Source organism: Stenella coeruleoalba (assembly GCF_951394435.1).
Source record: "Stenella coeruleoalba genome assembly, chromosome: 8".
NCBI classification, from domain to species: domain Eukaryota; kingdom Metazoa; phylum Chordata; class Mammalia; order Artiodactyla; family Delphinidae; genus Stenella; species Stenella coeruleoalba.
In genome coordinates, this window is record NC_137154.1 from 10,362,904 (window position 1) to 10,385,423 (window position 22,520).

The 22,520-nt window shown below is 51.3% G+C and overlaps 1 protein-coding gene across 1 annotated transcript; it reads left to right on the top strand.

Annotated features, from left to right (window-relative positions):
- Positions 1-10,339: 10,339 nt before the first annotated feature.
- SLC15A3 (solute carrier family 15 member 3) lies at positions 10,340-22,494 on the top strand. The gene is made up of 8 exons (XM_079928470.1): positions 10,340-10,916; positions 14,597-14,886; positions 16,742-16,889; positions 18,324-18,434; positions 18,896-19,064; positions 20,523-20,681; positions 21,681-21,836; positions 22,317-22,494. The coding sequence occupies exons 1-8, from the start codon at positions 10,359-10,361 to the stop codon at positions 22,469-22,471; spliced, it is 1,746 nt and encodes a 581-aa protein (XP_079784596.1). The 5' UTR covers positions 10,340-10,358; the 3' UTR covers positions 22,472-22,494.
- The last annotated feature ends 26 nt before the right edge of the window (positions 22,495-22,520 follow it).

Here is a 22,520-nt window from a genome sequence, read left to right on the forward strand (position 1 = left end):
TTTTGGTCTCAAGATCTCTTGATGTTCGTAAAAACTATCAAGCACGCCAAAGAACTTTTGTTTATGTGGATTATATCTGTCCATATTTACCATATTAGAAATTAAACTGAGAAATTTAAAATATTTATGTAATTTACTCAAAAATAGCAACAATACTGAAAAAGAATACACACATGTATAACTAAATCTCTTTGCTGTACACTTGAAACTAACACAACATTGTAAATTAACTATACCTCAATAAAAAGGTAAATAAATAGCAACAATAAACTCATTACATATCAACATAAGTAACACTTTTTATGAAAACATTAATATACATTCCAAACCAAAACAAAATTATTGGGGAGGATAACATTGTATTGCATGTTTACCCATCTCTCTAGTGTCTGCCTTTATAGAAAACACTTGGATTCTCATATCTGCTTCTTCATTCAATCTGCTGAGATATGTTGTTTTGGTTAAAGTATATGGAAAACATGTGGCCTCATGATATGTAGTTGGAAAAAGAAGGAGTATTTTAATTGTCTGTTTAGGTAATTTTAGATAGTCTTCTCTGACACTACTACAAAACTTAAGTGATAATTTCTAAAGGTTAGCTGCAATATGGAATCTGAAACCATATCAATGAACTTTAATGCACTATTAAATTAAAATCCATTGGTCTGTCTTGCACTTGAATGGATCTTTTATTCATGCGTGATTTTGAAATAACACGCATCAGTCATTCAGGAACATACTGGTTCATAGAGTTATGTAGATCTTCCAAAGGTTGACGTATTTCATTATACAATGTAACAAAAAATCACATTCATTAATATCATCTCTGATCCCATCAGGAAACTTTAAGTATTGGGAGGCTGTCAAGATCATGGTGGCTACTACAAGTTTTCTAAAATTCCAGTTTTCACTTAAAAGCTCCAGTTTCATCATTGGCAACAAATACTGTCAGTTGATTTCTCTGAAGTGACAAGCTCACTTCATTGATTTTCACAAAATTGTCTGCCAGTCCTTAAGTCTGAATTACCATAGTTTCAAGTAAATGTGGCGTTCCATGAAAAAAAAAAAAAACAACTAGTTCAGCTGGCAAAGCAAGCAATAGCACAATTGCTCTTCCCAGAGGCAACCACTATACTGCAATATTCAGCAGAAGTTACGATATTACGTAATTATACGTTATTACGATATTATACTGCTCATTTTGTCATGTAGAATATTAAAAATTCGTGTACATTAGAAATGTGATTTAATCATATTAATCATTTTAATTGCTTCCTTAAAGACATGCTTAAGTAAAATTAGCAAATTTTTTTTTTTTACTCTGGGTGCATATGGGGGTGAAGAATTCAATGGCTACTAGTAAACTTTAATGCCCCCCCTCTGATTCATGCTGAGACACCAGCAGTTTTACCCATCACTGCTTTTGTACCAAGCAAATTATGTCAGTAAAAAGGCAAATTATGTCTTCATACTTTAAAATTTTAATTTAATTTTTATTTTATATTAGAGTGTAGTTGATTTACAATGTTGTACTAGTTTCAGGTGTATAGCAAAGAGATTCAGTTATCCGTATACATATATCCACACTTTTTCAGATTCTTTTCCTATATAAGTTATTACAGAATATTGAGTAGAGTTCCCTGTGCTATACAGTAGGTCCTTGTTGGTTATCTCAAAATTACTTTCTTTATGAAAATAGTTTTGACCTCCTAGATTCCTGAAAGGGTCCCAGGGACCCATTAGGGTTCCATGGTCCTCACTTTGAGAACTGCTGGTTCAGTGGGAAGGGCTATGGTACTTAGAGCTGAAACCCAGCATCTTGAATATCCTGTTCTTCTCCCAAGCATTGCCAGTGACACGTAAGCCCTCTTGAAGGAGCAGCCTGGTGGAGATTTGACAACAGGGACAGGATGCCCAGGTGTCTTTCCTCTCCCATGGGCAGGATTTCGAGTCCACGCCCCCTCCTGATCACTCCCCACTGAAATTTTAATGTGGTACCTGCTGAACCCAACACTCCCTATTGGGTCTGATCAGCCTGGAGTTGAGCAGAATGATACCCCCGATACCAAATGTGACCTTTGTGAACGATCAAAGGCTTAGAAGCACAGTAGAGCAACTCTGAAAATTAAGAAAAGAAAAAAGTCACTATAATCTCATCACCTTGACAACCACTGTTAGATAGTGGCCAAGGGTGACCTCAAACAATGTTGATTCATCCTGAATTCACCGTTGATGAAAATCCCTAAGGCTTTTTTTGTCCTACTAGTGCTAAGCCATGTCGTCCTGGCCATTTCTAGCTGGGTCTGGGGCCCCAAGAAGAGGGTCTGACATTCAAATCTGTATACTTCATCCATATAGAGCTGCCCTGTAGACATCTGTTGGTGTCTGGAGTCCACTGGCTAAAGTTTTTACAGCTCTGTGTGATCTGTAGATGGGGTCCCCATCATCATGTCAACGACCTCTTTCATCAATTCTCCTATGGAAATGTGAATCTTGGATTATAACGTTTAACGGTGAAACCACACTCGCTGATGACATATCTCTTCTAGATTTATTTCCTGTGGCTGATGTAATAAATTACCAAGGATTTGGTGACTTCAACCATAGAAATTTATTTTCTCACAGTTCTGGAGGCCAGAAATCTGACATCGAGGTGTCGGCAGGGCTGCAGAGGTTCTTTGGGAGAACCTGTCCCTTGCCTTTTCCACCTTCTTGTGACAACAGGAGCTCCCTGGCATTTCCTGCTTGTTGCAGCATCACTCCAATCTCTGCCTCTGTCTTCTCAGTGCCTTCTCCTCTGTATGGGTCTGTCTAATCTCCCTCTGCCTTTCTCTCTTTCTCAAAAAAATAATTTTTTTTATTTATTTATATTTTTGGCTGCTTTGGGTCTTTGTTGCTGTGCACGGGCTTTTCTCTAGTTGCGGCGAGCGGGGGCTACTCTTCGTTGCAGTGCGCGGGCTTCTCATTGGGTGGCTTCCTTTCTGGCAGAGCACGGGCTCCAGGCGCCTGGGCTTCAGGAGTTGTGGCACTCGGGCTCAGTAGTTGTGGTGCATGGGTTTAGTCACTCCGTGGCATGTAGGATCTTCCCGGACCAGGGCTCGAACCCGTGTCCCCTGCATTGGCAGGCGGATTCTTAACCACTGTGCCACCAGGGAAGCCCTCTCTCCCTTTGTAAATTGACCCTCTTCACCCATTTCCCCACTCCCCATCCCCTGCCTCTGACAACCACCAGTCTAGTCTCGGTTTCTATGAATTCATTTTTTTTAGATTCCACATATATGTGGCATCATAGAGTATTTGCCTTTCTCTGTCTGACTTATCTCACTTAGCATAATGCCCTCAAGGTCCACCCATGTTACTGCAAATGGCAGAACTTCCTTCCTTTTTATGGCTGACTAATACTCCACTGTGTATATACACATTTTCTTTATCCATTCACCCCTCAGTGAACATTTAGGTTGCTTCCATGTCTTGAATAATGTTGCAGTGAACATGGGGGTGCAGATAACTCTTCAAGATAGTTATTGCATTTCCTTCAGATAGATACCCAGAAGTGGAGTTGCCGGATCCTCTGATAGTTCTATTTTTTACTTTTCTGAGAATTCTCCATACTGCTCTCCATACTGGCTGTACCAATTTACATTCCCACCAACAGTGCGTGAGGGTTCCCTTTCTCCACAGCCTCACCAATACTTGTTACCTCTTGTCTTTGCCTTTCTCTTATAAAGATACTTGTGATGACATTTAGGACCCAAAAAGATAATCCAGGATAAGCTCCTCCTCTGAAGATTTTTAATTTAATCACATCCTTTGTCCTATCAGATAATATTCACAGGTTCCAGGGATTAGGATGTGGACATATCTTTTGGGGGCCACCATTCAGCCCAAGATACCCTCTCACAGCAGACACTTATTTATGGCCGTAGTTCTCAACCAGGGATGATTTTACCCCCCAGGGACATTTTGCTAGTGTCTGAAGACATTTTTGTTGTCACGCGGAGGTGGAGGGATGCAGCTAGCATTTTGTTAATAGAAGCCAAGGATATTGCTAAATACCCTACAATGCACAGGACAGCCCTATAACAAAGAATTAGCCGGGGCTTCCCTGGTGACGCAGTGGTTGAGAGTCCGCCTGCCGATGCAGGGGACACGGGTTTGTGCCCCGGTCCGCGAAGATCCCACATGCCGCAGAGCTGCTGGGCCCGTGAGCCATGGCCGCTGGGCCTGCGCATCCAGAGCCTGTGCTCCGCAACGGGAGAGACCACAACAGTGAGAGGCCCGTGTACCGCAAAATAAAAAAAAAAAAAAAAAGAATTAGCTGGTCTGAAGTGTCAGTAGTGTTGAGTTTGAGAAATTCTGATTTATAATAAACTATTATTATTATATTATACTCTCTCTAAGAAACCTCCATTGTCATCTCCATCTCTTTATCCAACTTTCTCATTATAGCCTTTATTATATGTGACACTACATACATCTTATTCTCTTTTATTTTATTCTCTTCTCTTCTATTCATTTATCTCCCCCAACATGTCAACTCAATGAAAACAAAGATCTGTGTTCGTTTTGTTCACTGTTGTGTCCTCAGCCCGTTGAACAGCACTCAGCACATAGTAAGCAATCTCAAAACATGTATTAATTAATTTATTAGTTAAATAAAGTGCAGGTATTTCCCTTACTGTACACCAGCCACAGTGCTGGGTTATCTCATTTTGATGCTCACAAAAAACCCGTAAGATAAGGAGTATTATTCTCCCCGGTTTTTCAGATAAAGAAACTGAAGAGATTAAGTAGCTTACTGAAGATCGCACAGCTCTTAAGAGGTCAAGACAGAGCCTTTTCTCAGGTGTCCAACTCCAGGGTATATTCCCTTGTGGAGGCAGGGTGCCAGGCTCTGGAACACAGAGATGAAGAAGACACAACCCCTGTCCCCAGAAGTCTCTAGTCCAGTGGGAGAAACAGACGAGTAAGCAGACAACTATGACATGAGTCATGCAGGGGGCTCTGAGGGCTAACACAACCTTGGGAAATCAGGGGAGACTTCTCGGAAGAGGTGACATCTCAGTCAAGTCCTGAGGGACCAGGATTCATTAGTCATGGCAGGTTCTAGTCTGGGGAGGCTGGGGCAGCATGTGCCAATTTCTAGATGAGAGACAGGACTGGAAGCTGAAGGCAGAGTGGGGGCAGGGGCCATGGAGAGGGAGCTGCGAGGGATGAGACTCAGACGGTGGCAGGGGTTGGGAGGAGCCCTTGCAGGGTTTCGAGCACACCAACTGCAATGCTGACCGTGAACTAGAAGGCATTGCTGCAGTGGTCCATGCAGGGAAGGACGCAGCCTGAATGGGCCATGTGCCACGGGACAGAGAGGTGGGTGGAGATGAGACAGGGTTGTCTGGCAAACTGATTGGGACTTGGGGGCAGGACCCTTGGAAATTCTGAAAGAGGGGCAGGCTTGCTGGCCCATCAGTTTTGAGAATGGACACTTAGTAAAAGGAAATAATATGTAACAACTATCATCTGCCACGTGTTGCCGCCCCACCCAAACCCCAATCCGTGGATGTTCACACTCATGGGTGCTAAGGGGACAGGAAGACAATGCGAGGACGCATCCTCTGCTGCCATCTGCCCCCTGGGGGCCACGGCCTTCCACAGGCCAGTCCGCATCCATGTCAGACCTTCAGCCCTGGGAATGTCTTGCTTTCATTCATCGCCTAGGAAAGGCGTCCACTCTGTTCCATTCCTTTAAAGGCCCCTGGCTCTCCTGGTGCTCATGGGAACGGAATAAACCAGCAGTTCTCAACCTTGTCCTACAACAACCCAACTAGGAACTAGGGTCTTCCGTGTGCTGCTACCCACCTCGTGGAGAATGTGAGTCCTGCACAGACACGTCAGCTGCAGGTTACATGCCATTCCTGGTGCGCCTGCTACACCCCAGGACGTGCTGGGATTGACCACCCCTGGCATAGGAAGCTGCTGTGGGTGGACACCTGCACTGCCGTCCAGGAGCTGCCCCGGGCTGTCGCTGTCCTTCCCTCCACCCTGCCCCTCCTCACTCCACCGCTGCTATGCTTTCAGCCAGCTCTGTTTTTTGTTTTTTGTTTTTTGCGGTACGCAGGCCTCTCACTGCTGTGGCTTCTCCCGTTGCGGAGCACAGCCTCCGGACGCGCAGGCTTAGCGGCCATGGCTCACGGGCCCAGCCGCTCCGCGGCATGTGGGATCTTCCCAGACCGGGGCACGAACCCGTGTCCCCTGCATCGGCAGGCGGACTCTCAACCACTGCGCCACCAGGGAAGCCCTCCAGCTCTGTTTTTGATTCCTACCTATCCTCTAACCCAGGATCCCCTACAGGTACAGAGAATAGGTTGGCCCGGTATAAGAAAAATCCAAATTGTCTTGCACGTGTGTGGCAGGCCTTGGGTGGGCCTGGGAGACAAACTTGGCTCCACTTCAGGGGCTGCATCCTGGTCATCCTTACAGAGTTGCAGTGAGGCTGTGCATAGATGATGCTTACCAGGGTCTGTATCACCTGCGGGTGATGTAGCAGGACAGCACTGGGGCATTGCTAAGAAACCGTACCTGCAAGCCAGAAGTTAGATCTAGGTGTCACCGTTTCCTTTTCTCAACCACATAAAGTAACTGTGCTGGGTTTTAGAAGGTGGGGCTGGAAGGCTAAGAGGTTAGGCAAACCCCACTTTGGGACTTCCCACAACCTGGCGTCTCTCACCTGGCCTGGCAGAGGCTGTCAGGAGGACCTGGGTGAAGCCACTACCACCAAACATCCCAGCTTGCAGACAGTGCTGTCCTTGCCTTTCTCACGTTCACCAGTAGCTGCCGCTCAGTGTGAACGTGAAAAGGCTCCTTCACCAGCCTCCGACTGCGACATCTGCAGATGTCAGCGATTCAGTGATGGCCTCTCTAGACCGGGGTAGAGTTGCAGACCACCCCCAATTTCCGGAGCAGCCAGAAAGCCTGATTTTCATGTGAACATTTCTGAATTTTTAAGGACATAATTTAAACATATTTTTAAATTAAAAAACGAAACAAGAACTAAAATGATACACCATGGGGCCAAAGGCTGTTTGGGCCAAACCACACATGTTTATGGGTCACGGGCCACCAGCTCTGCATCTCCTTTGACTAAAATTCTGCTCTCTAGCCCATTACATGGGTAATCGATGTCAACTCGTGCCTGGGTGGTAGTCACAAGTCTCTCCAGAACATGACTTCTGCTGTCTGCAGGACACAAATCACCCCTACCCAGCAAAGCAGGTCTCTAGGACTTTCCTCAGTCACCCCGCCTTAGTTCCTGGTCACCACACAGCTCCGGGGACGGAGACCGGTCAGCAAGGAGGAAACTGCACTTATTTTTCCTTGGCTGCTTTCGTCTCCTGGTTTTTCTCCGCTGGCTACATTGTTATTAGGACCTTTCCTTTCGTTCACCACCCCATGAAGGTCACTGGTGGCAGGTCACCACTCTCATTGGCAAGGCTCAGGTCTCTGGATGGCATTTGTCACCTCTGCCACCTTAGTGACCTTGTCAAGAGAGGACAGAGTGGAGTCTGAATGAGACGTGCAGTTCGTCACCACACCCTGGTGATCCTGAGCTTCTACCAATGAGAGGTAGAGGCAGATTAGTCCAAGTATCTGGGAGGGACTGGGAGACTCCAGTCTCTGCCCACCTCATCCACAGCACTGTCCCTGACTGACGTGACTGAAACAGAATCCAGGGTGGAGAGCTCTGCTTTCTCTCCATCACCCTGCCTTACCCCTGCCCTTGCATGGGCTTGTCCCATCCATCACCGCTTGGCTTCTTACCCGATAGAAAATTTTAACAACCCAGATTTTGGTGGTACCTACAGCTTTTGCAAGACTCCATTTATTTTAGCTTTTGGCCTTCCTGAGGCTATTCTTACAAATCTTGGCTTGGGACAGTCTTTCATTTATTTATTCAACCAAAAGTTTATTGAGCACCTACTATTTGCCAAGCACTGGGCAGTCATTGGGTTAAAACAGTGAAAAGTTACACAAGCTTCTTCTACAAATAGTGCTGGAACAGCTGGACATCTGAGCCAGCAATCACACTCCTTGATATTTACCCGAAGGATTTGAAAACGCACGTCCACACAAAAACCTGCACACAGATGTTTATAGCAGCTTTCTTCATAATTGCCAAAACTTGGGAGCAACCAAGGTATCCTTCAGTAGGTGAATGGATAAATAAACTGTGGTCCATCAGACAACGGAGTATTATTCAGTGCTAAAAATAAATGAGATATCAAGCCATGAAAAGGCATGGAGGCATCTTGAATGTATAATCCTAAGTGAAAGAAGCCAGTCTGAAAAGGCTACGTACTTTAGGATTCCAGCTCTATGACATTCTGGCAAAGGCAAAACTATGGAGACGATAAAAAGATCAGTGGTTGCCGGGGGATGGGAGGGTGGGGGAATGAATAGGCAAAGCACAGAGGAATTTTAAGGCAGTGAAAATACTCTGTATGATACTGTAATGATGGATACATGTCATTATACATTCGTCCGAACCCACAGAACATACAACACCAAGAATGAACACTAAGGTTGCTATGGACTGTGGGTGATTACGTTGTGTCAATGTAGGCTCACCCTTGGTAAAAAAAAAAAAAATTCTGGTGAGTGATGTTGATAATGGGGGAGGCTATGCATGTGTGGGGCGGGGCGGGGGGGGGGTTGAGAAATCTCTGTACCATCCTCCTGATATTCTTATAAACCTAAACCTGCTCTAAAAAAATAAAGTCTTAAAAAAAAGTTCAACAAGTTCCTTGATCCAATGACACTTCTATTCCACTGGAGGTGATAACTGGAAATTGAACGAGTATTATGTGCTCCGAAGACATTAAAACAGAGAGAGGATACTGAGAATCTAGTAGGCAACTGCTTAGATAGAATACTAGGGAAGGTCTCCATGAAGAGGAGACATTCCAGCTGAAATCTAAATAAAGAGAAAAGGCCACCCGTGCCAAGATGTGGAGGAAAAGCTGTCTGGCAGAGGTAACAGCAGAGACCAAGGTCCTGAAGCAGGAAGGGGCTCAGCATGTGAGAGGAACAGAGAAAGTAGGTCAGTGTGGCTGGATCTGAGTGGACGTGGGGCTGCGTGATGTTGGAGGAGGGTAGGAGCCAGATGCCATGGGGCTTTTAGGTCAGGGTGAAGGCTGGCCCTTAATCCAAGCGCACCACAGGGCTCTGTGGAGGGGAGCGCTAAGGCCTGATTTTGATGTAGTCTGAGGTCAGTCTCTGTCAATCTCAACTTACTTGTGGGCCCTCTATGGTGCCACAAGCTTTGAAGGTGCCCCCACTTCCTTCCTCATGATAGCATTTGCATAATCTGAATTGTATTTGAGAGCTTCCTGTGTCTCTCAGGAGCCCGAGCAGTGGTTTACCCCTAGTTCAGCCACCATGAACCAGTCATGCCCGGACCTCCCTTCCCCGCCTCCACTGGGCCTCAGTCTCCGCATCCACGAAGTGGGCGGGTAGGACCAAATGATGCATATGGCATTTCCGGTCCCATCACTCTAACTTTGGTTTGTGATTGGAAGAGGATGCAGCAGAAGTGGGATCCAGGAGAGAAACGAAAGTGAAAGATGGAAAACATTCCTCCAGCCTCCAGGAAAGTAGGCAGAGCTGGGGGTGGGGACAGGGTAATGGGGGGGGAGGGAGGTTTTTAGAAAGCTGGCCTGGCAGGGTCCCTGTGACCCAGACTTTCGCTTCTGCTAAACACCCCAGAACACCATGTGACACACATGGCCACAGAAGCAGCGAAAGGGGAAGCTAGGGGCTCCCAGAGTTTCTCAAGGAGCAGAGAGCTGGACAGAGGCTGAGCCCGAAGGGAGAGGGCCTGGGAGGGGCGGCAGGGGAGGCAGTCTCGGGAAGGCGAGGAGTGGAGGAGACAGCGGGGCGGTGGGGGCACAGGGAGCCCCTTGTCTCCGGAGTGTGGGCCAGGTGTCACCAGGGGAGGGGACAACGGTTAAGAAAAGACGACCAACCGGAGAGACCCGCAGGAAAGGAGGGGGAGGGGCAGAGACGAGGAAAGAGAAGGGTCGGCAGTGAGGAAGGGTGGAGGAAGGAAGAAGAGTTAGGGGTGGGAGGAGGGGAGAGGAGAGAATTAGGGAGCGGGAAGTAGAATCCGGGTAGCCCCAGAGGCCCCAGGGGGCGAGAAAGACAGGGAGAGGGGACAGGGGAGCAGAGGGGAAAAGGGAGAGGAAGGGGGGACCAAAAGGGGTGAGAAAGGAGGGAAGGGAGGAGAAGAGAAGAGGGAGGCCGCGGGGGAGGGCCGGAGGGCTGCGGACAGGGTGGGGGTCTGAGAAGCGCAGCGGCGGCCCAGGATGCCCGGGCCGCGCACCCCAGTGGAGCCCCGAGAGTCCGGGGAGCGCCGGCCGCTGCTGGAGCGCAGGCCGCGGGAGCCCCGACGGTGGTGGCGGGCGGCGGCGGCCGCGGTGCTGCTCGTGGAGATGCTGGAGCGCGCCGCCTTCTTCGGCGTCGCGGGCAACCTGGTGCTCTACCTGAACAGCGCCGACTTCCACTGGGCGGGCGAGCAGGCGTCCCGCGCCGCGCTGGTCTTCCTGGGCGCCTCCTACCTGCTGGCGCCCGTGGGCGGCTGGCTGGCCGACGTATACCTGGGCCGCCACCGCGCCATCGCGCTCAGCCTCCTGCTCTACCTGGCCGCCTCCGGCCTGCTGGCCGCCACCGCCTTCCCCGACGGCCGCAGGTCCTTCTGCGGCGAGATGCTCTCCCTGCCGCTGGGGCCCGCCTGCCCCTCGCACGGCTGCCTGCACACCTCGCCCACCCCCTACTGCGCCCCCACCCTCTACGCGGTGTTGCTGCTGCTCGCCCTGGCCGCCAGCTCCGTCAGGAGCAACCTCACCTCTTTCGGTGCCGACCAGGTGAGTGACAAGAGGGCCCGCCCCGTCGGGAGGCCCGGGGCGTGCGGAGGGAAAGCGATGGACCCGGGAGTCAAGAGGCCCTGGCTGCCAGCCAGCGTGACCCCTCTCCGGGCCCAGTTTCTTTATTTGAAAGAAGCTGTAGGGTTGGGGGTTTGGGGGTGCGGACCCCTACAACAAAACGATGGCACGATAGTGATAACCATAGTTGGCCTTTGACTATGTGCCACTTTCAGTGTTTTAACTCATTTCGTCCTCTTAACTACGTAGAAGGTAGGTAGTATTTTTATGTCCATTTTGCGGAGTAGGACACTGGAGTTTCAGGATGTTTATCGGCCTGGCTGAGGTCTCGTAGAGAGCAGGTCGAAGAGCAGGTTAGGAGCAGGTTAGGAGCAGGTCGAAGAGCGGGTTAGGGCAGCTGCACCTCAGGCCCCACGCCTTGGGCCCCATCTTTGTGTGTTGTAGAGACCTAGAGGCAGGCGGGAGCCTCTTCTTGCCAGCTGTGCCGGAGGTTGAGTCAGGCCCACGTGTTCAGATCCCAGCTCTGCCACTCACCAGCCAGAGGCACCTGGGCCAATACCTTAACTTCGGCGCCTTTTTCTGTACACTTTTGGACAGAACAGGGCACATAGGAGAAATTCGATAGATATTTGTTAAACGAATGAGTAAATACTGTGTAATAACATGGCTATATTTTGATAGCTCTACTCAGTGGGCTATTAGACAGTAATTTTTAAAAATATGTAACGTGACTTGAACAAAACCACATACAGTGTTAATGAGCAAAAGCGACGCAAAATTGCCTGCAGAGTATGAGTACAGCCGCGTGAAAAGAGCAGGTGTCAACAAAAGGGGGAAACTGGAAAAAATTGTGACAGTAGTGTGATCAGGTGCCACTGGACTAGCTGTACTTTTTTCCTAATTGCTTTAAAATGTTCAGAAAGGGGACATTTTGGAAGGAATATTGCATCCAGCTGGCAACCACAATGCGGCATCCGACACAATCTCCGGAGTCCTTACCCAGGAGTGACTCATCCAGCCTGTTCGGATTCCTTTGATGATGGGGGATTCAGTGCCCCCAGGACAGCCCCATCCATTTCTCAGCCGCCACTGACCTTCCTGCAGACCAGGAGACCCCCAGCATCTGCCAGTGGGAATCTCTCAGCTTCCCTTAATTCTTCTGCTCTTTCATTGACATCCCACTCCGCCCCCAGGTGCCCTTGACTTCATTGACCTCCAGAGGGCCTCAGCCACCTACTGCCTCCTGTCTGTCCCTCCTCTTGGTGGCAGAATTGGTCTCTCAGAGGCTCGGCCACTGGGTAGCATGGACTCTGGGTGGGGCCAGGCCAGGCTGGAAGGCTGCCTGGGGGTCTGGCCTGATCCCTAGGACAGTTCAGAAACACTAAAATGATTTGAGACAGGGATGGAATCATTAGATTAGATTTTTTTTAAATTCTTTTCTTTTTTTTTTAAACCCCACATTTGTTTATTTATTTTTATTTTTTGGCTGTGTTGGGTCTTCGTTTCTGTGCGAGGGCTTTCTCTAGTTGTGGCAAGCGGGGGCCACTCTTCATCGCGGTGCGCGGGCCTCTCACTATCGCGGCCTCTCTTGTTGCGGAGCACAGGCTCCAGACGCACAGGCTCAGTAGTTGTGGCTCACGGGCCTAGTTGCTCCGCGGCATGTGGGATCCTCCCAGACCAGGGCTCGAACCCGTGTCCCCTGCATTAGCAGGCAGATTCTCAACCACTGAGCCACCAGGGAAGCCCCATTAGATTAGATTGAGTTCTTTAAAATGGCTCTGGTTACAGGGTAGGCAGTGGATGTGGGTAACACGAGTGGGCACACCAGAGCAGCGAGGGGGCTGCTGCAGAATTCCGGGGGGGCAGTCAGATGGGGGGTGCAGGTGGGAGGGGCTGGCACCATCTGACAGACAGCCATACCCAGGAACTGAGTGTTTAACACACTTGCTGATTTCAGAAAGGGCCATCCATCATTCTCAACAAAGTGGCTGCTTGTTTTGGGAGAGCTCATTTATATCCTGAACGGGCTGCCTGGTCCTCCCCTTACAGTTGCAACTGTCATATTCATTTATATCCAATTAATAAACGGAGTGCCTGCTCCTAGTGGGACTTATTCAATTTTCTGCTTGAAAGTCTACAGCAAGGATTTTCAGTGAGTGAGAATTCTCAGCGAGTGGACAGGCCCCTCCCTCCTCATCCCCAAGAGGACCCCTCAGAATCTCCAAGGGGATGCAGTTTCAAGCGCACCTGTGTGGACTAAAAGTTTACATTTGGAAAATGAACAAAATACCTAGTTACCTTTTTCCTCATGCAGCTACAGAAATTAAAGCTTGATAAAATCTTAACTAATGGATATATGTATCTCTGGGTGGAAGGAGAATAATGGATTCTGAGATTTGGGGAGTTATTGAAACGGTGATGGGGTACAGAATCATTTATCTAGAGAGGTGACCTCCAGACATCACTGCTTTTAAAACGTACAGATGCCAGGGCCCTGCCCCAGATCTGCTGAGTCAGAATCTGGGACCCGGGTCTAGGAGAGGTATGGGCAGCCAGTGCAGTTGATCCAAGCCAGCAGACCGGAAGGGGGCCTGGGGCCTGGCTGTCGCAGATTGATCCAAATCCTGGGTAAAGATTTTCAGCTTTACTGCCCTTGCTGGGGGGCCCACATTTTTTTTTTTTGCATCAGGCCAGAACCCGCTCTTGGGGCCGTGTCTGGGACCGCTTCTGCTTTCCCTGATTATGCCAACTTTGTCTGACTGGGAGGCAAGTTGCGGTGGGAGCACAATGGAAAACTCCATTTGCATCTTCAAACTGCAGAGGAAATTTTCAATTAGACTTTAACTGTCCTTTCAGTAATATGCACAAATCCTATTTAATAATGTGGAACAGACCTGAGACCTTGAGTGGCTTTTTTCTGACTATGAAGGTGACGCCCAGTATGGATTGCTCAAAGACAAAGGAATAAATCAGCTAGAAATGAACAAAGGGGCACCAGAGACATCTGTTGTGTGTACTAGTTAGTGACAATAAAAAAGCAATGTGTGGGCTTCCCTGGTGGCGCAGTGGTTGAGAGTCCGCCTGCCGATGCAGAGGACACAGGTTCGTGCCCAGGTCCGGGAAGATCCCACATGCTGCAGAGCGGCTGGGCCCGTGAGCCATGGCCGCTGAGCCTGCGCGTCTGGAGCCTGTGCTCCGCAGCGGGAGAGGCCACAACAGTGAGAGGCCCGTGTACCGCAAAAAGAAAAAGAAAAAAGCAATGTGTGTCAAGGGCAGGAAGAAACAGCTGTGTCAAAATGTCCTGATCATTAACAGGTGACTCCCAAGAGAAGGGTTTATTCATTCATTCAACAAATATTATTGAGCATCTATTTAGTGATCAGGATGAGGAAAGTGCCAGAACACCCACCCACTGATCCAAGAAGTGTCTCTGTGGGAGAGGGGGTGCAGGCGCGCGGCAGGGCGCCCTCGCACCTCCTGGGGCCTCACTCTCACCCTTGCCCGGCACTGTGGGAGAGGGGGTGCAGACGCGCGGCAGGGCGCCCTCGCACCTCCTGGGGCCTCACTCTCACCCTTGCCCGGCACTGTGGGAGAGGGGGTGCAGGCACGCGGCAGGGCGCCCTCGCACCTCCTTGGGCCTCACTCTCACCCTTGCCCGGCAGGTGATGGACCTTGGCCGCCACGCCAGCCGCCGCTTCTTCAACTGGTTTTATTGGAGCATTAATGTGGGTGCCGTGCTGTCGTTGCTGGTGCTGGCCTTTATCCAACAGAACATCAACTTCCTGCTGGGCTACAGCATCATCGTGGGCTGTGTGGGCCTGGCCTTCTTCATCTTCCTCTTCGCCACCCCCAGCTTCATTACCAAGCCCCCCACGGGCAGCCAGGTGTCCTCCATGCTCAGACTTGCTCTCCAGAACTGCTGTCCCAGGCGGTGGCGCCGACACTCTGCCAGGTAAGGGGAGGGCTCTGGGTGAAGAGGCCACATGATCCAGTTTAAAGACATTCTGGATCAGCTCCAGGGGTAGCCCTTTATGATGACCAGCTCCCCAGTGGGCTAGAGCTGCCCGCCATGACTGAGAATGCTGGCGGAGGTCAGGGTGATGGTGGTGGTATTGGCAGTGGACTAACCGTAGAAAGTATGAGGATGTTAGTGGTCTTGACAGTGATGGTGGTGATAAAGATAGGGATGGTGGTGTTATTAGCGACAATGAAGATAAATGCTGGCAATGGTGATAACCATGGCAGTAGAGTGGTGCTTATGAAGATGATCTACCAGTGAAGGTTGTTGGGATAGCAGTCTACGCTACCTGGGTATTAAGTATAAGAAAGGCTAAGATGTCAGCCAAACTGGCTCCCTTTCCCATTAGCTGGCATTCAAGGGAGGAAGGTTCTGAATGGCCTTGCATGTGCACAATGGCTTCCTTTTGCCCCTCTCTTCCCTGAGTTAATTGACTACTTATGCTAAGCAAACCTGTCTCCAGACCTTGGACCCAGTTACAGCTCCTGTCAGTGGGATCTAGATGGAAAAGGTATAGAACATGCTTTCCCCCAACCTGGTGCATTGCTGTAAGGTTTTGTTTGAATGGTCCATTGCTGCCTAACTAACTATCCCAGCACTTAATGGCTTAAGCAACCACCTTTTTTTACCCCTCAAAACCTTGTGGGTAACTGGGCTCAGCCGGACAGTTCTGCTTCTTATGGTATCACGGCGGGCTGCAGTCACTGAGGACTTGAAAGGGCTAGAACATCCAAGACGGCCCACATTCCCGGCTGGCAGTCAACGTTGTCTGTCAACGAGGACACCTCGGCTCCCCTTCGTGTGCCCTTGCCCCCCAGGTGGCCGGATCCTCTCCCGGCAAGGTATCTGGGCTGCAAGAGGAGGGAGCATTCCAAGAGGGAATGTTCCAGAGGGCAGGAAGTGGAAGCTGTCGGTCCCTGAAAGGCCTTTTGGAGGTTTGGAGTCCCAAAGCATCACTTCCTCCTCATTCTGTTGGTCAGTGCAGTCACAGCCCAGCTCAGATTCAAGGGCAGGGCAGCTAAAATCCACCTGTTAGTGGAAGAACAACGTCACAAACTGGGTGGGGAGAAGCTGATGGTGGCTGTCACACCACACCGGCATCGTCCCTTTTGGAATCTCAAAGGATGAGGCAAGGCTCTTGGGCAAGTAGGGATTAGAAGCCTCTCAGGACAAAGGGCAAAGGGTAAAGGGTAAAGGTTGATCTTTCCTGTCTCCTGATAATGTTCCCTCCACCCCTACCTCTCCATCCCTTGTTCTGTAGGGAGAGGGCTCCCATGTTGCCTGTTGAGGAGGATGGACTTGGAGAGTGCGCTGGGGGGACTGGAGTGACAGCCTCTCTCTCTGAGTCAGGCACGGACTGGGGCTTCCCTGACTCCCATGGCACACCAACACTACAAGCCAAAAAATCCCCCAAGACTCTGCTCGCCACAGCCTCTGGTCTTACTTCCCCCAGGACCCGAGAGGCCACAGCTCCAGGATGGAGTGGGTCTTGATCGCCAACTCTGCCACACGGATGGCAGTGATGGTATTGACAGTGGCAGAAAAATAATAGTGACAGAATGAGAACTCCACGGAGGGGACGGCTTTGGTGATGGTGATGACGGCAAAAGGGATGCCGATGGTGGAGCGGAGGACATGAGGGTGGGATTTCTGAGATGATGTCTGTGATAGGTTGTGATAGGGGAGTGGGATTAAATAGCGGATGATGGGGGAGGTGGGAAGGCGGCCGTGGTGGTGGTGACGGGTGACGGTAGCAGCCATTTTATCTGCTGCCTCTATGGCCCCTCAGAGACCCTCCAGGCACCCAGCTGCTTCCTGATCAGAGGTCTCCCCAGGCTGGCCCTTCCCCCCAGGAGGACATCGCCAACTTCCAGGTGCTGGTGAAGATCTTGCCCATCATGGTGACCTTGGTGCCCTACTGGATGGTATACTTCCAGGTCAGCACCCCCGCCCTTTCGCTCTGTGGGGACTCGCTCCCCAGGCCCCTCACTGGTCTCATCTCTCATGGTAGATGCTCAGGGTATGTGGAAAGGGGGAGGGGCTCACAAAGTGAACTGCTGCCACGTAGCAGCTGGGGTGGCGCCTGGAGCTAAGCCGTCCCAATAATTACACTCTGGGTGGTAGAGCACAAGGAACTCTGGAGACAGGTCTGAGGCCCAGTGACTGAATAAGTCACCCCATCTCTCCGGGCCTCAGTTTCCTGTTAGACTAGAGGCTCTAACAGTTCTGCAGCATTCAGATTCTCCGACTTGGCAACGGAGGCCCAGAGAAGGTGTGTTGGTTGCCCGAGGCCCCACAGCAAGTTAGGGGCAAGCTTAGTCCCCCGAGTGCTTTGCAACAAGTGGTTCCCCACCCTGGCCGCGGCTCAGAATCCCCTGCAGAGCTTTAAAAAAATACAGATTCCCAGGTCCCACCGCAGACTACTGAAAGAGAATTGCTGGAGGAGTCTCCAGTGTAATAAACTTCTCAGGTGATGCTGACGCTTAGCCAGGTCTGAAAACCGCTGCTTCCCGCCCACTCCCCAAGGGGAAGGTTACTGCAGTGAATGTGTGTGCGGGTGTGTGGAGGGTGGGCAGCAGCCTAACCCCAGCCTCTAATCCCCAGTCCACAAGGTCACTGCCTCTCACACACGCTCTGCAGGAACCTTGTTGCGAGCTGCAGAGGGTGAGGGTCATGCAGGGCCAGCCTGCTACGTGGGGGTGGCACAAAGGCAGAAGGTGTCTATGATGGGACATGCGTGTCCATGGTTGATCCCTAGTCGTACCAGTTGTCAGAATACTGACATCCTTCCATACCAGTCAGCAAACAGCTGCTGCCCTGAGCACCCCAAGTGCCCTCCTCTGGCCCCAGGCCCTCCTGCAGGATTCTCCCAGAGCCCCCTCCCTCATACAGCAACGAATGGGATAATGGCCGGTATGGCGGGGAGCCCTGGAGCCTGCCCCTGCTGCTGTCCAGGGCCATTCTGGCGGGTCAGTGCCTACGCAGTCCCCAGTTGTGTCAACCTGTGGGGCTCAGCTTGGCCTCAGTGTCAGATGAGCGCTCCCTGTGGGGACAGCCATGCATTATCTTCCCCATGTCAACAAATATTTATCCACACTTACTCCGTGCCAGGCCCTGGAGACAAGAATGTGAGCCAGACCAGCTGGGCCTGGGCTCTGGAGCAAAGCTGCACGCACAGCCCTCAGGCCTGGGAACAGAGCAAAGGAAACTCCCGGGGAGGGAGGAGGGTGGGAAGCTGGACGAGGGGACAACTGCCCGGCTGCCCTGTGCTTGCTGCTGCGGAGGAATGCCTGCCTTGGAGCTGGGAGCATCCTGGGATGGAGGTGAGGCGGCCACCTCTGTTCCAGCCTCACCTCCAGCTCTCTCGGCAGATGCAGTCCACCTATGTCCTGCAAGGTCTTCACCTCCAAATCCCGGACATCTTCCCAGACTACCCTGCCAACAGATCTGCGGCTCTGAGGGCCCAGGGCAGTGGCTACAAGGTAAAAGACACACATGTGATCAGCCCCCACTTCAGGCCGAGCCGGGGTGGATGCTCACATCTCTGCCTTTCTCCAGGACTTACCAAACCAGTTCCTTGGCATCTCGGAGACTCTTAAAATCAAAGACCTTCAGAGCTGGCAGATAAATGACATACCTGCTACTAGACCTCCCTTCCTTGCCCATGGCAGACATCACTAATCTATCATGGCATTCTTTCATGCTGAGCCCATGAACATTCCAGGCAGCCACTACCAACTGACAGAAGTTGAAGGAACCTATTTGCCATCCCTGATCTAATCCATCCCCTAGTTACACAGCCGAGGAGCGTGTATTCAGGGGAGGGGAAAGGACTGACTCTGGGTCGCCCAGGGACAGTCTGGATGGAGTCCAGGTCTCCGGACTCCAGCCCAGAGCTCCTCCTGCTCTGCTAGCCTGCCTCTCTTGGTTCCTTCTTTCCCAGATCCCAGAAGCCTGGCTCCTCCTGGCCAACGTCGTGGTGTTGCTGATCCTGGTGCCTGTGAAGGACCACCTGCTCGATCCTTTACTGCTGCGCTGCAAGCTGCTTCCCTCGGCTCTGCAGAAGATGGCGCTGGGCATGTTCTTTGGTTTCACCTCGGTCATTGTAGCAGGTATGTCGGCCTGAGTGGAGGGCCTTGGGGAGGGGGCTGGCCTTTGTCTGGGGCTGGGGGGAGGCCGGCTCCACCAGGGGCTGATGCTGAAGCTGTGGGCCTGGGCCAAGTACACCCTCCGCCCGTGGGTGCCAGTCTTGGCTTCTGGAAGATGTGAGCTGAAAGAGACCCTCCTCCTTGAGTCCAGCCTCCCCTCGTTTTGACAGATGAGGGGACTCAGGCCAAGAGAGGAAAAAAAGATTTTCCCCAGTGGGATGTACGCTTTCTGAAGGCAGGGGATTTTTTTCTTTTTTATTCCCTGCTATGAATAATGCACATGGGTGCTCAAAAAATGTGTTGAATGCATTTCCCAAAGACACAGCCGTTTAGCAGTTGGCGGACATTTTTCAAAACGTATCTATTATTTATTCTCTTCCCTCTTCCATTTCAAAAGGATTTGAAGGCTCTCATAGGAAAGTAGCTCTGGTAAAGAAGGCTTGCATGCTACTGCACAGACCTCAGCCCTTTTCACGTTGCGACTTAATAATCCTGAAGTTACTTAGTGTCTTTGAGCTTCATCTTTCAAATGGGGAGAGTAATTCATTCAGACCCTGTGCAGAGGCCAGGCTCCACCCTCATGGAATGTGGTCTAGCAGGAGTGTTGTGAGGATTAAACAAGAGGAAGTCAGTAAAGCACCCAGCACCATGCCTGGAACACGAGTAGGAGCCAGAGGAATTAAAACTCAGTAAGCAGTATTGTGTTGCCAAGTATGAAAACCAAACTAGATTCTTTTTCAGCTACATGCTTTAGTGCATTTTGTCCTATTTCATCCTCACAATAATCCTGGGATTTTGATTCCTACTTCTTGCATAAGGGAACTGGGTCTCAGAGAGGTTAAGTGATCGGCCCAAGATCACACAGCTAGCCAGTGGCAGGACCAGGATTGGAACCCAAGTCACCTAATTCCATATCTGGCGTTCATTCCACTAGAGCACAGCTGTCTTCTAAGCAATGAAGGGGGAGGAGATAAACTAAACTTGAAAGCCAGGTTAGAAACGCTATTGTAATACTTGACGCTGCAGTAGAGGAGTCATATGATATCATGGGAACGGGGCTGGCTTTGAAACTAGACACGCTGGGGCGCAAATACAGCCCCAGTTACTTATCAGCTGTGTGACTCAGGGCTGATTGTTTAACCTAAATTTCTCTTTCTTACTTATAAGAATGCATATTAAATGCCTCGCCTATAACAGGCTCTCAGTTAACGAGAGCTGTTATGGTTATTGAGTGCAAAACCTAGTTCTGAGCTTCCTAGCAGCCAAGGCAAAAAGGGAAGAGATGGAGGGCCAGTGTTCTTTTCCTTACATGCTGCCTAGTCAATGACTGGCTACTTAGTGAATACCCACTACATGCCAAGCTCTGTCATGGGCTAAGCTGCCTACAGTGGGCCTGACTGTAGCCCCTCTCCCCACCACCAGGAGTCCTGGAGATGGAGCGTTTAGAGTACATCAGTCACAACCAGACGGTGTCCCAGCAGATTGGGCAGAACACATATTATGCAGCACCACTGTCCATCTGGTGGCAGACCCCTCAGTACCTGCTCATCGGGATCAGTGAGATTTTTGCCAGCATCCCAGGTATCCTGGACCCCTCCCCTGCTCTCGCATGGGTGATGGGCTCTGCCTGGTGGTGCCTCGAAGTCAGAGGTCTCACGGGCACAGCCTCTGCAGCTTGTCTGCACGGAGGAAGGCAGGGTTTTCTGAGCGGGGCTGCAGTCACCCCGTGGGGACTTATCAGCACTGGTTTGTGCCAGGCACTGCGACAGGCAGTGGGGATTAGAGGTGAATAAGACATTCCCCACACCACCTGTCCCCACAGTCGCCCTGGTGCCATGTTCCCCACCCTCTGTGACTTTGCGGTTGCTGTTCCCTCTGCCTTCCCATTTCCCAGATTGGAAGTGAACTCCCATTTCCCCTTGAATTCCCAGTCTAACTGCCCTCTCCTCCATGAGGCCCTCTCCAAGGCCTCTGAGCAAAGGGGGTCCTCTCTGTCTTCCCTTTGTCCATGTGGCCCGGGGCAGAGGGAATGGGGCACACTGGGAGATTTCTGAGGTTGAATCAAAATGATTTGATGATGGGGCTTCCCTGGTGGCGCAGTGGTTGAGAGTCCGCCTGCCGATGCAGGGGACACGGGTTCGTGCCCCGGTCCGGGAAGATCCCACATGCCGCGGAGCGGCTGGGCCCGTGAGCCATGGCCGCTGAGCCTGCGCGTCTGGAGCCGGTGCTCCACAACGGGAGAGGCCACGACAGTGAGAGGCCCGCGTACCGCCAAAAAAAAAAAAAAAAAAAATGATTTGATGATGATGCTGAAGGTGGGCAGAGAGGGTGGGCAAGAGAGAGGATGAGGACGGGGCTTCTGTCACTGAAATGGGAGACCCAGGAGGAAGGGGAAGAGGGGTGACAGGGCAGTGTGGGAGCATCCAGGTGGAGGTGTTCAGGGGGGATGAGCAGGGCAGAGGCAAGGGGTCACCCAGGGGAAGCCAGGAGGGAGGCTTGGCTGGGGGAGGGGAGGGCTGTGGCCCAGCAGGCTCTGCTCCTCCACCAGCCCCTTGGGTCGTCCTTCCTCCCTCTCTGCAGGCCTGGAGTTTGCGTACTCAGAGGCCCCACGTTCCATGCAGGGCGCCATGATGGGCATCTTCTTCTGCCTGTCTGGGGTGGGCTCGCTGTTAGGCTCCAGCCTGGTGGCACTGCTGTCACTGCCGGGGGGCTGGCTGCACTGCCCGGAGGATTCTGGTGAGTGTGGGGGGCCTCCCCAGGAATGGGACATGGGTGGAGGGCGACTTGGAAACGTGATGCCAACTGCCAAGTGCTTTGACCCCAGGCAGATGGAAATGGCACGCTAGACTCAGTACGGGGCACTCGCCCAAACCTGGCCCAGCGCCCACAGCATGGTCCTGTCCTGAGCCTCAGGTACCCTAACCGTCCAAAAGGAATCAGTGAACTCAGCAGACCTCCAAGGCACCTTCCTGCTTCCGGAACTCTGCCATTCTGGCTAAGGGTCACCTCTCTCTGTGGTACTTATGTTTTAAGCCCCTGAAAGAACAGCAAGCTACCAGGGTATTGTAGACGCCACAGGAGACACCCAGGGCAGCCCGATGCTAGTGGGCTATCTGCCCTGTGTTTTCAGACCCCACCCGCTGCCCACTTTGGCTTCAGCTGCCAGCGCTGGGGGAGCCCTGCCCTGACCCGAATGCCAACCCCTCCTTTCCCCAGGGAACATCAACAAATGCCGGATGGACCTCTATTTCTTCCTGCTGGCCGGCATTCAGGCTGCCACAGCCTTGCTGTATATCGGGATCGCTGGTCGCTATGAGAGGGTGGCCCAGGGCCCAGCCTCCCAAAGCTGTCCCAGGAGGGACAGTGGCTGAACACGGCCCCCACTCCCCGCTTGCCTCTCTCCCCCAACAGACAGCCGCA